Source organism: Falco rusticolus, chromosome 11, assembly GCF_015220075.1.
Source record: "Falco rusticolus isolate bFalRus1 chromosome 11, bFalRus1.pri, whole genome shotgun sequence".
Taxonomy (NCBI): Eukaryota; Metazoa; Chordata; class Aves; order Falconiformes; family Falconidae; genus Falco; species Falco rusticolus.
In genome coordinates, this window is record NC_051197.1 from 10,524,975 (window position 1) to 10,538,592 (window position 13,618).

At 54.2% G+C, this 13,618-nt stretch overlaps 1 protein-coding gene across 1 annotated transcript; it reads left to right on the forward strand.

Annotated features, from left to right (window-relative positions):
• Nucleotides 1-209: 209 nt before the first annotated feature.
• Nucleotides 210-10,254, forward strand: FAAH (fatty acid amide hydrolase). Its single transcript, XM_037403797.1, has 15 exons — nucleotides 210-481; nucleotides 1,582-1,695; nucleotides 2,414-2,557; nucleotides 2,907-3,040; nucleotides 4,087-4,293; nucleotides 4,723-4,763; nucleotides 5,333-5,457; nucleotides 5,663-5,788; nucleotides 6,875-6,972; nucleotides 7,367-7,466; nucleotides 7,770-7,810; nucleotides 8,628-8,667; nucleotides 9,232-9,340; nucleotides 9,675-9,820; nucleotides 9,909-10,254. The coding sequence occupies exons 1-15, from the start codon at nucleotides 314-316 to the stop codon at nucleotides 10,035-10,037; spliced, it is 1,722 nt and encodes a 573-aa protein (XP_037259694.1). The 5' UTR covers nucleotides 210-313; the 3' UTR covers nucleotides 10,038-10,254.
• The last annotated feature ends 3,364 nt before the right edge of the window (nucleotides 10,255-13,618 follow it).

Sequence of the window (13,618 nt, forward strand, 5' to 3'; positions counted from 1 at the left end):
CAATTGACAGGGGGATCAAAGCTCACCTGGGGAACGGCAAAGCAAATAAACCATATCAGAGAGAGACCACCCAGCACAGGGAGGGCTGAGTTTTCATCCCGGAGCTTTTCCTCTTCCCACATCTCCTCCTCCTTCTCCCCGCTCGCAAATCAGCGAAGCGGTTAAGCCGCTCCGCAGCCAGCCCGGCCCTCCCCCGGCGCTCCTGCCCCGGTTTGGCCGCCCGCTCGCCCGCCGCCGCGGCAGCCAGCCGGTCCCCTCGGGTCCCGGGGGTTAGAGGGGGTGTGTGTGTGGGGGGGGGGGCGACAGCTCCGTCATGCGGGTCCCGCTGCCCGCCTTGCTGTGCGGCTCGGCCGGCCTGCTGCTGCTGCTGCTGCGATGGCGGCGCCGGCGGGGGCTCTGGAAGAAGGTGAGGCAGGCGCGGCAGCGGCAGGAGCGCAGCCTGGTGCAGATGCAGATGGCCGTGCAGCGCTTTCGGGAGCAGGTGGGTGCCATAAGCCGCGCTTCTCCCCTCCACCCCCCACCCCCCACGGGGTTTTTTTGGGGGGAGGAGGCTGCGGCGGGGGGCTGAGCCGCCTCCGCCCGCCCGGCGATCGCCGGGCGGGCGGAGGCGTCTCAGCCCCCCGCCGCAGCCTCCCCCCCCCCGCCCCAGCCCGGGCGCAGCGGGCTGCCAGGCGCCATCCCGGCACCTCGTATGGAGCTACAGGCGTTTCGGTGTATTTTTTTTTTTCCTTTCTAAATCTGTACGCGCATGCACGCCCCCCTCTCCCGCGGCGGCGCAGCGCTGCGCTGGATGGGGCGGAAGCGCTTCCTGGGGGCGGCCGGTGCGGCGGGGGATAACGGGCGGCGCAGGCGCCAGCGCGCAAAGGCCGGCCCGGTTCTTCGGGCTTCCCGGTACCTTCCGCCGCCTCGGTCGAGGCGGGGGGATAGCGGGAGCCCCACGGCCCTGAAACCCGGCTGGCCCACGCCGTGCTCCTGCTAGCCCGTGGGGCTGCGCGGGCTGTGGCAGGCTGGGGTCCAGAGTCCAGCCTGGGGCAGGGGGAAGCTCGGAGCTTTTTTTTGGGTGTTTGTTTTTTTTTTGGTTTTGTTTTGTTTTGTTTTTTCCCTCAATAGTATTTATCAGGTGGTGAGGAAATCTTTGCTGGCCCCAAAATGCCACCCCTGCTCTCAGCCGAGGGGCTCCCTGGCTTGGGCGCTTCCCTGTTGGGTATCTGGGTGGTGCCACGAGAAGGGCACCGTGTCCCATTCCGTTCTGGAGCGATGTCCATGAATGTGCCCCCAATTCCCGTCGCGGTTCAGCAGAGAGCGGTCACCCAGTGGTTCCCCCAGGCCTGGCCAAGACCTCCCCTGGGAGAGGAAAAAGGTTTCTCTTAGATGTGGTGAGCCTGGTCTGGCGGGGATGGCGAGGCTGTGGGAAGCCCGGCTAGCTCACTGCTGCCGGGGAGCAGGATTGCGGTCCCGAGGCAAAAGCTGCACTTGGCAGATATTTTATTTTGGATGGGGTTACAGTGGGTGCCATGGGGAGCGGAGGAGCCCGCCAGCTGAGGCAGAGGTGTGCCATTGCCTGTTGGATCTTTCCCGCAGCACCCCTCCGTGAGCATGGTCTCCATCCTCTCTCTGCCTTTGCCGGAGCTCTCCAAGAAACTCCGGGATGGCTCCCTTCCTCCAGAGCACGTCTTCTATTCCTACGTGGGCAAGGTGAGGAGCAAGGGTGGTAGGGCAGCATCTCACCCGTGATGGGGCTGGTTGGTTTTTCGGGGGAGAAGCCCAAACGCTGGTTCAAACCTGGTTCATGTGCTGCTGGGATGTCACTGCCCGCTGGTTCGTGCTGGGCCCTTCCGTGCTTTTCTGTGAGCGAGGGGGGACCTGGGCATCTGGCTACCATGGCTCGCAGCTTGGTTTGGAGCAGCAAGCTCAGCACCTGGGGAGACCCATACATTCCTAGGGGGGCCTGTACCTTCCAAGGGGCGGGTATAGCTACAGGGAAGTTGCAGAGCATGGCTGTTGTCTTGCCTCTATCTCCAAATGGGTTGGTAAACCCCAAAGGCTTGGTGTCCGCTTTCATTCTCTACTTTTGCCACGATGCTCTGATCACCTCCTGGGTTCACACTTTGGGCTTACCATTTTATGCCACCCCAGATGCTCAATCAAGAGAATAGCCTTTGGTATTCTGCTGGGCTGAGTGCCTCCCTTCGTTACACACCAGCTGGTGCTGTGGTCCCCCGTGTCTGGACAATGTTTTGGAGTTTGGCATGAAAATACCTTTGAAAGGAGCAGAAAGGGCTGCCCTGATACCAACGACTCGGATGGGGAGGTGGAAGAGGGGGAAGAGGCAGATGTCCTTTGCAAAACAGAAGGCTGTTGTGCGGCGCGGCGGGCTGTGTCTCACCCACAGGCTTTGTCGGGTTTCCCCAAGGCCCTTCAAATCGCCACCGAAACCAACTGCATCACGGAGTATCTGCAGGAGAGTGAGACCCAGCTCCGGAAAGCGAAGCTGGCGGGGAAGCTGGGTTTGCTCTACGGGGTGCCTGTCAGCATCAAAGACTCCATCAACTGCCAGGTACCGCCGGCGCAATACCGCGTGTCTTCTGAGATCCCAGTGGTTTGAAGTTTGGTGACGGGGAGGTTTGACCTCAGCATCGGGCTTGACTTTGTCACAGCTGATGTGGGTTGGCCTGCCCTGGCAGGCGGTGGGGTTTGCTGCCTGTCTGCCATATAAGCCAGCAGAAAAGGCTGGTGAGATTTACTGCCAATACGCTGTGCGACATGTGCGTGGGGGGTGGGTTGTTGGAGGTGCATGCACCTGCTTACATACATACATATATATATATATATATAAAAATAAAAGTATGGAGGCAGGGGGGAAGTGCAGTCCTCCATTTGGAAACCTTATTGTCCTGTGTTTCCAGGGTCATGATTCCACATTAGGATTTATAAAAAACCTCAATAAACCCATGGCAGAGGACAGCGTGTTGGTGCAGGTGCTCAGGAGACAGGGGGCAATTCCGTTTGTCAAAACCAATGTTCCCCAGTCCCTCATCAGGTAGGTGGGCACTTGTGTTTCTCTCAGGTCTAATTCTAATTTCCCCAGTTCTTTTAAAATAACAACACCTGGTCCCCATCCTTTATGTCTTTAACTTTGAACTTTAAAAAGTAAACACATTTACACTAAGGACAAAAATTAACTTTAGTTCCAAATGAAAAAAAGAGGAGAAAAGGAGACAAATCAGTGCCCTTCTGTACTGTGCTGGGTGGTTTTAAATCACCTGTTTGGTTTGGTGTTTTTTTTTCCAATTAACCCCTCAGAGGTGGTCCTGTTAACTGTAACAATACAAACACATATTCGTGGAAGGGGAAGCTAGTTAGCTAGTTAAGCTAACGACCTTAAATTATCCTGCCCCCAAACCTCCTGTTGTATCTGGCAACACCACTCTTGACGTCAGTGATGCAGGGTGAGGTCAGGTGTGCTCTGCCGGACAGCCACCCTGCTAGTGTCTCTGTGTCCTGCCAAGTGAACTCTGGCAAAGCTCCTCCATGGAGGACTGTTGCCCAGGCCGTACGAAATGCCTTCCTTAAGGTGACACGACAATGACTGACCAAGTTGTTCAAAAAGCCACTCAGAGAGGTTGCCCTAGAGATTATCGGATTTTGCACTGGTTCCTAGGAGAGTCCAATGTTCAGAGATTGCTGCAGTTGGCGTTTGGCCTGTTCCAAAGCAGGGGTATAGCAATGCTGCCTCACAGGAGGGGCCTGGATCAGCTCCAGGTGGCCTGCTTTTAGATGTCCAGTGTCACTTGGGACCACCCGAACAGGGAGGCTTTCCAGGAGGCTTGATGTATTTGTGCTGCCGGAGGATCTTACTGGGGCAGGCGTGATGACACTGAAATGAGCTGAAGAGAATCAGGTCCTGGGACTGCTGTGAAGAGGCTGGAGGTCTTCATGGGAGCTTTGGGAAGCTCCCTTAGACTAAATGATATCAATGTAACAACTAGCAAATTATCTAATTACCTTCTGAAGGTCTTTTTGTAGTGACTGGGGTCCACAGCAGCAGGTATCTACACTCCTCTCATTTGCAATCTCTCTTTTCAGCTATGACTGCAAGAACTTAATCTTTGGTCAGACATTCAACCCTCTACTCTACACCAGAAGCCCCGGAGGCTCCTCTGGTGGAGAAGGGGCACTTGTAGGAGGAGGTGGATCCATCTTGGGCTTTGGGACAGATGTAGGAGGGAGCCTGCGTTTCCCCGCTGCCTTCTGTGGGATCTGTGCACTCAAACCCACCGGGAACAGACTCAGGTACTGAGAGTAATGCAGTGATGTGTCTGGGTGAGACCCACCCACCATCCTACCGACCGCTGTGCTGGGATGCTCTTACTCCTTGGGCAAGGGGGAACTGGGAGGAACCGGGAGGGGCTCACTTCTCCCTGCTGCCTGGACATTTTCTGGGGCCTGTATGGAGGGAAGCATTGGTTCCCCCAGAATCGGAGACGGGGAAATCTCCCCATCTGCGTGCGAAGGGGGTGGTTGTTCCTGACTGACAGGGCATAAATCATTCTGGCCTAGGTTGGGTCTCTCTTGGGCTTCCCCTTGACCCTTCCTTCTGCCAGCCTCTGCATCTGCAAAGGGAGGCCAGTGTTTTCCTCATTACTTGCTACTGCTTAAAGCCTTTTCCTTCAACGAAAACTACTCAGCTGCTGTATTTTTGTTTGTCTCTTTTCTTTGCAGTAAAAAAGGAGTAATTCCTAGTGTCCTGGGGCAGAAGGCAGGTAGGAATTGATGGTTGTCCCCCAGGGAGGGCAGCAGGGCAGGGGTGAGAAGGACCCTCAGCTGGTCATGGTGGACCTTCTCCAATACATTGAGAGAGAGAGAGAAGCAGGTTCCCTTTCAGGGACTCTTTCAGAGAGCCACCCCCATACCATGAATCCTGAGAAAACAGAGTATGTAGAAGCCGAGAGGAGCAGGTTGTGTAACACAAACCTCGACACACCCTGTAACCCCCAGGTTGCTGTCTGCCACTGCTTCATGGGAGGTGGGATAAGCAGTCAAAGGATGTGTCTTATGTTGTCCTTGTTGTCATGGTCAACAAAGCTTTTTGTTTAATTTTATAAATCATGAAATGGAGACATCAGGGCACGTGCTGATGGATAACAATTCTGGGTCCATAACGATAGGCCTGTTGGTGGGAAGACACCTGTAGGTATCCCCAGCCCAGTTCTCAAAGGGGAACTGTTGCCAACACTAGACTAAGTCAAAATGTGTGCCAAGAGGCTCTGCTTTTGCAGGACGTGCCCTTGAAAGACCCCCTGCTTGAATGCTTTCTTCTGGTCTCTTCCAGTGGTCGCAGCCGTGGGGCCAATGGCAAAAGACGTGGAGAGCCTGGCGCTGTGCATGCGGGCGCTCCTGTGTGAGGACATGTTCAGCCTGGACAGCACGGTGCCCCCCCTTCCCTTCAACGAAGAGGTAAAGCACCTGAAAGGGGGCGAAGGTCTCTGAGAAGAGCTGGCATTGCTTGGGCTGAAAACACCAGCGGGTCATGGGAGCCCTCCAAAACCTGTGGGTGGGCGAGAGAAAGTGCTGCTTTCCAGGCTCGCCTGCGGCATGGGTGTACTGCTGGCTCCTGACACCACTGACATCCTTCCAGCTGGCGCTCTCCCTTGCTCCGCAGGTGTATTGCAGCACGCAGCCCCTCCACATAGGCTACTATGAAACGGATTTCTTCACCATGCCAAGCCCTGCCATGAGACGTGCAGTTCGGGAGATGAAGAAGCTGTTGGAGGATGCTGGCCACACGGTAGGATGTTGTGTGAACCCAGTGGTCATGCTGCATCTATTCTTCCTTCCTACTGTTTGGGGCCCGTGGGTGAACGTCCTGAAAATTTGGCAAGGAAAGGGAGCCTGGAATCCACTCAGCTTCTCTCAGCTTTGATGAAAGTAGATAGCAGCTTCTGAAAAAAGAGGAATTTTTCATGTTGCAACTTGATTTATCCTCTCAGCAGGACCTCAGTGCTCTTTAGGTGAACACAAAAGGGAACCCACCCATAACACGTGCTGGGGAGCAGACATGCTGCCGTATGACTTGTCTGTAGTTGGGTGTTTACTCCCAGCCCGGCTGAGATGCACGTTGTGCTGCGTGCTGTACAACCCAGGTCCTGAGGCAGTGCTCACAGTCCTGGTGGCGTGTGATTACTGTCAGCTCAGCGTGTTTCCTGAGCCCGATGGACCATCTCTCTTCAGTGCCTGTGATGAGCTCTTGTCCAAGTGTCTGTTTAGTCTATCCTCAAGCCAATTTAATCTCTTCTGCATCATATCCTCTGGCAAGCAGTTACACAGATCTACTGGAATCGAGGAGCTAAGGAGAAAATAGAAGGGCAGTTGCAGACAGCAGATCTTTCATAGCCAAGCCGTCTCCTATTGACCCAGACCCACTTCTAGGGTCTCAGGTTTCTGGGGGCTGTGCAGAGGTTGTCTCCTTTCTCTTCTCTGCCATTTAAGCAAGTCATCTTGTGAGATGTGGTCATGGCTGCACACCTTCCCCTTACCTTGCACGAGGATCGGGAGTGAAGTGAGGAGCGCAGACTCATGCTCTCTGTCACCCACTGCCAGTTTTGGGGGGACCTTTGTGCCTTGGGGCTGCTTGGACAGCAGGGAGGCCAAGCCCACGCTGTATCTTTTGACTTGTCAGTTATTCCTCAAAGGGAAAACTTTCCTTGGGGGAAGGATGGATGGGATGGGGAGGACGTGGTGGCCTCAGGTGCTTGGCCCTGTCCCGAGGGCTTGTCAGGAAATCCTCAGTCCAGCTTAGCTCGTTGCCAGCCCTCGATGGCTTCTCCCACGCGGCTTGCTTGTGCCACTGACTCCTCTTCTGTTGTCCTTCCAGCTGGTGCCCTTTGAACTCACGAATGTGGACCACATGGTCTTTGACTTCTGCATCAGGGGAATGTTTGCGGATGGGGGTGCATCCTTTCTCAAGAAATTGTAAGTGTAACCTGGAACGGTCTGGTGGGATCAGTGCCTTTCTGTTGAAAATCCCCCCTAGGGTGTGGCTAGCATCCAGGTACAGGCAGCAGATCTACTGGATGTAGATCGTGGCTGATAGACACTGGGATTTCCTGGGGAGCTTACCATCAAGCAAGTCAGCTGAACCTTGGGTCTCTGGGACTGTTACCAGCCTTGACAGATGAAAGGAAACTGGGTGCTGATATCTATAAATACTGTGAGAATCGGAAGAGCCCATTCTTCTTTTTGCAATTGAGTAAACCTCTTTTTGTCACCTAGAGATGCTGTTCAGAGGGCATCTCTAACATCAGAAAGCTGATCTACTGTGATTGCTTCCTAACACTGCTCAGCTAAACACACTTTTCTCTTTCAGCAAAGGGGAGCTGGAGAAAAGCAGCATGGGGCTGTTATTCTGGTTGGCGAAGTCACCAAACTGGCTAAAAACTGTCCTCTCCTGGATTGCCAAACCTTTCGTAAGGTCCATTTCTTTCTAGCATAGATGGAGTTAAGCAATAGGTGGTAAATTACTTCTTTCCCATTGCAGTAAGGCTTTATCATTGAGAAGTCTCTAGGCATTGCTTTACAGCTGTGCTTAGACTCATCTTCAAACTGGAGTGATGATGCTATTTCTGTTTATCCTCTTCCCACTTTGAGGAAAATCCTCTAGTCTTGCCAGAGCACTGAGTCAACAGTTTGTGTTTGTGACAGAGCTGTTTCAGAGGACAGGGCTAGGATTAATGTGAAATATTTTCTTTCTTTTACTTTCTCCTTCTCAGATGCCTCGATTTTCAAGTATCTTAAGAAGTATGAGAGCAAAGTGAGTAAATCTGAGCCTAAGCAAATGTGTGAAGATTTGGGTTTCTCTTTTGGAGAGCAGCAGTGTTTGCTACATTGGGGGCACTGCCCCAGCTGCATGCGTCTGAGAAAATACAGGGCAGAAAACACAAGGGTGGGAGCAAACTGAGAGCAGGTTATGTCAACACCATAACCCTGCAGGGTTTGGCCAACTGTTCCAGTACTGGGGACAGGAGTGAGGGCAGGGGCTCACAGCCTCTGGCTTAGGAACTGGATGAAGCTTGTGGGAGTGAAATACGGTGTTGGCTTCAGCACTGATTAATGCATGCATCATGCCATGAGGTAGAGACCCCATCAGACAGGCAGAAGGTAAAGGCACAGGGAAGGAGGCTTGCTCTTCCTTGCTGCGATGTCAGCGTTGAGCAGTTAGTGGTGAGAAAGGACTCAAATCCCATAGCAGACAGGGTGTGTTTCGTGCTGTTCCTCCAAGGCAGGGTGTCTGTCCCCACATCAAAGGATCAGTCCACCTCACACAGCTTGGCCTTTGAGAAGCGATGTGCCTGGGCTTGCACCTTCTCAGCACAGCTGCAGTAACAGGGCTGGACACTTGTCAGGCCAAAGCAGTACTGCACCTGTAGTCTTCAGCCCTCCATCATGGGCAGAAGCAGAAATAAGACCCCCAGCCCTTCAGAGGAAAACCAGGACTTTGGCAAAGTCTTCCCTTGGCTGCAGGCCCAGGAGCAGAGCTAACTTGTGCTTTTTGATGCTCTGCCCTGCCCCTAAAGCTGCTCTTTGCAGCGCCTCGTGATGCCTTTCATCGGTTTTGTTTCCTTTTTCAGTACAGTGGATGAAGTATGGAGTCTTCAACATGAAATTGAGGTAAAGTATTGCAATTTGGAGTTAGATATTTTCTGTTTTATTTCTCTCTGGGAAGAGGCAGATTCAGTCCCCTCCAAGGTTGGGAGATGATCGAGTCACTGGTGATGTGAGGTAGCAATATACATCACCACTCAACAGATCTCACTTGGATGTACAAATTCGTAGCATGTTTAAAGGTTAGAATGACAGATAGAAACATTCATGATCCTGAATCAGACCTGAATTTTTTACTCCTACACTCAAAGATGTAGGCCATCAGCTGCAGCAGACCTGCCATTATTCCCATTCTGGTTTCCTCAAGACCCGTGCCCGTGCCCTGGCTTGCCATGTGCCCCTGCACTCAAATCTCAAATCTTTCCCCACCGCCAGCTTCAGCAGGGCAGAGGGTGCTTTGTGCACTGGGAGGGCTGTTGGCCGAGCAGCAAAGGGTCGCTGCGTTTTAGTGGGGTCAGGCTTGTTGTAGCCTGATGGCTGCTGGTGGTGAAGGCACCCAAGGAGAGCCTCAGCCAGCAGCCATGGGGCAGTGTGTCCACCCCATTGACCACCAGTGCGTTTCCCCGTCAGGAGTTCTGCCACCAGTTCATCGCCCAATGGAAAAAGCTGAACCTGGACGTCATGCTTTGTCCCATGCTGGGCCCGGCTCTTGGCATCGGCTACCCTGGGAAGCTCTCAGGTAGGACTGCCGACAGGGGACCTGGGCTCCCGCGAGCCGCTGCTGCAGCACCCCACCGGTAGCGGTGCAAAGCCTGCCGCCTCTTCCCCTCGCGTCCCCAAGGCACCGGCCAGCCGTGGGAAGAGCTCGGCTCTTGGGGCAGCTGCAGCCCCAGCTGGTGGGGTACACCCAGAACAACCCCCCCAGAGCATGTGGGAGCCAAGGGGCAGGTTTCCATCCTGCAGCCCTGGAGTCCCCAGTGCAGGCGCCCCATTAGCTGGAAGCTGGCGTATGCAGAGGGGGTGAAGGCTTTCCCTGCAGCGGGCTGGCACTGCAAGCTCCCCCTCTCCCCCAGTGGCAGTCAGCTACACCATGCTCTACAACATCTTGGACTTCCCCACCGGCGTGGTCCCAGTCACGTTAGTGACAGACGAGGATGAGGATGAGCTGAAGGGCTACCAGGGGTACTTTCGGGACTGGTGGGACCGGACCCTGGCAAAGGTGAGTGGTGCCAGGCTCCCCAGGGGCACAGGCATCCCCATCCCTTCGCCCAGACATCTCCCTGCCCACTCCCCTCTCTGTGCCACAGGCTTTTCACGGCAGCGTGGGGCTGCCGGTGGCTGTGCAGTGTGTGGCCTTGCCGTGGCAGGAGGAGCTGTGCCTCAGGTTCATGAAGGAGGTGGAGACCCTCGTCCTGAAGACAGACGGGCTCGTCTGACTCCCCGGGGCTCGCCTGGAGCAGGATGCCAGCTAACATCAACGCAGGTCATCCCTTGGGGTGACTCGCCCGCAGGACTCTTGTTCCCCTCCGTGAGGATGTGCTGGTGGCTGGGCTGGCTGCTGGCTTTGGGGCACAAGGGGAAAGCGAGGCGAGCTCTGCAGCGGTGGAGCACGTCCAGTCATTGTCCTAATACAGTATTTTTTGTTATCGGAAAGTCTGGTATTTGAAGTCAGTGTTTGTTGGGCGGGGGGTGGGGTGGTGGTTTTAATAACCCTTCCAACTTCCCTCAGGGAAGTGCAAGAACAGGGTCTTTCTGTTACACGTGGGGAAACTGAGGCACGGGGACTGGTTTTGTCTGAGGTGTTCAGGCTCCTGCTTGGAGTGCTTTAGGAAAAGGGATTTTCCCCTTTGTATTCAGCTCCCTGAGGATGAAATCTGGTGTTTTCCCTGCTGCAGACCAGCAATCCGAGGTCAAAGCTGAGCCTGGCTGCAGAGCCTGGCACACAGGGAGGGAGCTGGACTGCTTCCCACCACACAGGGCGGCTGGCACCCTGCATGCCATGGGCGGGGGAGTCCGGGGTGATCATTAACTCCCGTCTCCTTCACACACCCACTCCTGCTTTCCTCAGAGCAGATGTTCAAAGTTTTTCAGCTCATGGTATTGCATGTGTAAAGCAGCGTGCCAGGGTCGGATAGCCAGCTGGGCAGCCTGCCCTGCATGCCCCCCCCCCCCCCCCCCCCCCCCGTGTGTGGCAGAGGGGGCTGTGCCAGGTTTTCCAGCTGCTGGCAGCGCTGACACCAGGATTGGCAGCACCGGCTGCTGCGGGCAGGTTTCAGAAAGCACTCCAGAAAGGGATGCCACAATGCAAAAGCATTTTCCCAATGCGGCAATGTTGCAAGCAGATTGTAACAAAGCTCTGGCAGGATTTATGTTTGGTTTTTTAACGTAAAGAGTCGTGCAAAAGCTGGGGGCCTCTTTCAAGGGCTGGGCGGAGAGGTTTATCCCAGCCTAGGAGAAAGCAGCTCCCAGGACCCTGGTTCTCGTATCAGCAGGCTTTGAAAAAAGGAAGGGAGCTCCAAGCATCCCAGGACTGAATGCTATGTAAAGGCAAGCCGCAGAAGAGCTTGGGTGGGGTTTTTTCAGCAGCTGCTGGTGCTCCCTGCCCACACAGAAAATGCTGGTCAGGGTTGATATATTTGCATTTTAAAATTCAACCCTGGAGGAGCTTGTCTGGCAGAGGCGACACCACCTATGCCAAGCTCCTGGAGAGCCAAGCACTGCCTCGCTCTGTTAAACTGCCACCGCCCCAACACGGAGAGCAGGGTGCAGGAGCCCCAACCAAAGGAGACATCAGTGGACCTGAACCAGTAAAAATGCCTCATGGGAAGCCCTGAGCAAAGACCTCCAGTGAGCTGGGCCCGCTGCCGTGGGACAGTGCACTGGGCAGGGCCAAAGCTGCTGTGTGGCTTTAGGGAGTTGAGGTTGCCACAAAGGGCTAGCTGCAGGCTGCTCCCAGCCCGGCCTGGACAGGGGGAGGTTGGTGTGAATGGCAGCACTGAAACTTAAAGCTGGGACGGGGTGATGAAGACCACATCCCCATGGTCAGCAGGGAGAGCTTGGTGACATCCACATTGAGTTGTTTGGCTCTTCTTGCTCTCTGTCCTGGTCGAACAGAGAGGATCCTCCTCACCTTTCCAGTCAGCAACCAATTTCTCTACCAGGTCTTGCTGCCCCGAGCTATCCTCCCTGCTGCTACAGGAATAATCCCATGGGGCGTGACACACAAGGTAACACGACAGCAGCACGATCGCTGGCTTTCGGTCCCCAAACAAGATCTCTCTGCCGGAGAGCAATGATTACCCTGGATGTAGCCTCCCTATAAACTCTGCTATTCTACTGCCTGGAGCAGAGCCAGCATCTCTCCAGATATAGCAATGTTGCCTTGCATCTTGGCAGTGAATTTTCAGAAGCATTCCCTGTTACTTCCCCATGGGCTTGCAGACCCTCAAGGTTTGAAAGATGCTTAATTTTTTCAGCCCCTCCTTTCCACACTAAGCCACAGGACAGTCCCATGGGTGGGGAGCACCCATGGCAAGGGGCAGCTCCTGGGGCTGGTGAGATGATGTGGTCCACCTCTTTGCATTGTGCTGGCTGGAGGACGGCTTAGACACTGGAGAGCAGGTAGAGCTCAGCCCATCAAAGGGGATTTCCCAAAAGTGCTGACCCTCTGATCTGGGTTGCCAAAAGGCTTTTCAAAGGGGCTTGGCTTGAAAATGACACAAAGCAGTCATACTCCTTGAAGGCATCTTCATATAGCTCCTTCCATGCTGCCATCCTAAAGTCACTGTGTCCTGCTTGCACCTTCATCCTCTTCTGGTGGTTGAGAGGGTTCAGCATCTGGCTGAAGATGAGGTTGCTGCAGTCGTAGCTGGGGAGAAGATCAGCAGGTGAGTGAGGTACTTCTGTCTCCTTGGGAAAGGAGGGAGCTCCGATCACAGGAGACTCCATCCTGGGCATCGGGTCGGATGTAGCTGGCAGCACCCGCCTGCTGTTCAGCTTCTGTGGGTTGTGCGGCCTCAAACCCACAGGCAACAGGATCAGGTACATCTCAGCATCTGTTGTCTTCTTCCACCCACCGTGGAGACTGCAAAGTGTCCCCCACAGTGCATCAAACTTTGCAACAGTGTCCATGGTTTCCTCCAGGTTTAAGCTAGCACCCTAACCTGCCTGTTCCCTTGTGGAAGGGCTCTGTTAACATCATGTGATGACCTCCATCTGTTAAAACAGCAAAGATTTATTCAGGTTTTAATAGCCCTGGCCGGGAAGCTGAAAGGAAATATACAGGGTCATCTCCTTTTCAGGTGTTTTCCAGTCCTTTCTTTGCTTGTAAGAGTTTTCTGTTTCTCTGAGTTGGTTTGTGCACAGATGAGGAATTAGATGCACCAGTGGAAGGAGATAAAAACTGTCTGTAGCACCTAGCAGCTTACAGACCATGGAAGTCTTCCTAGCCTGGAAAGTGTCAAGTCTTCACAGGACCTTTTGCCCTCCTAAATGCTGACTGTGGGCAAATAGGACATCTGCAACTCCGCATGGTGCCTTACAGCAAGAGCTGCTGCTAATCTGCTTCTCCCATTAAGCTCCTAGCAATCTGGGTGTGGTTCCTCCCATCACAGGAATGAAATCAAGTAAACCCATCCAGATGATGTGTTACTGCTGTCAAACTTTCCTGCTTACATCTCCTACTGCTGAAATGACAGCAAACGTGCTTTATTTTGCAAATTGCGAAACCGGCAATCTGTTACACCAGGGCTTGCCTTGTGCTATTACCTTTTTGCACCGTTTATTCTGTTCTGGATGGTGGTAAGTGTTAGCTGAAGCCGAGCAGAACCGAAGCAATACCCGTTCAGGCAATGCAATGCATAGCAGTGAGAAATCTGAGATGTGCCTCCCCAAAGCCTGGGATGTTTTGCTGAAGATGTTTCCAGGAGACTCTGTTGGCTTCAGCTGCTGCCAGGCAGTGTTGCTGTTGGCAGGAACGCTGCAGTCCTTGCTTCTCGTGCGTGGCCTTGTGCCTGCA

Bases quoted from the DNA above. Each gene is read 5' to 3' on its own strand.
- FAAH (XM_037403797.1), top strand. From the start codon at position 314: ATGCGGGTCCCGCTGCCCGCCTTGCTGTGCGGCTCGGCCGGCCTGCTG. The intron at 5,458-5,662 runs GTAAAGCACCTG...CTTGCTCCGCAG, and splicing joins CCCTTCCCTTCAACGAAGAG to GTGTATTGCAGCACGCAGCC. The intron at 7,467-7,769 runs GTAAGGTCCATT...TCTCCTTCTCAG, and splicing joins CCTGGATTGCCAAACCTTTC to ATGCCTCGATTTTCAAGTAT.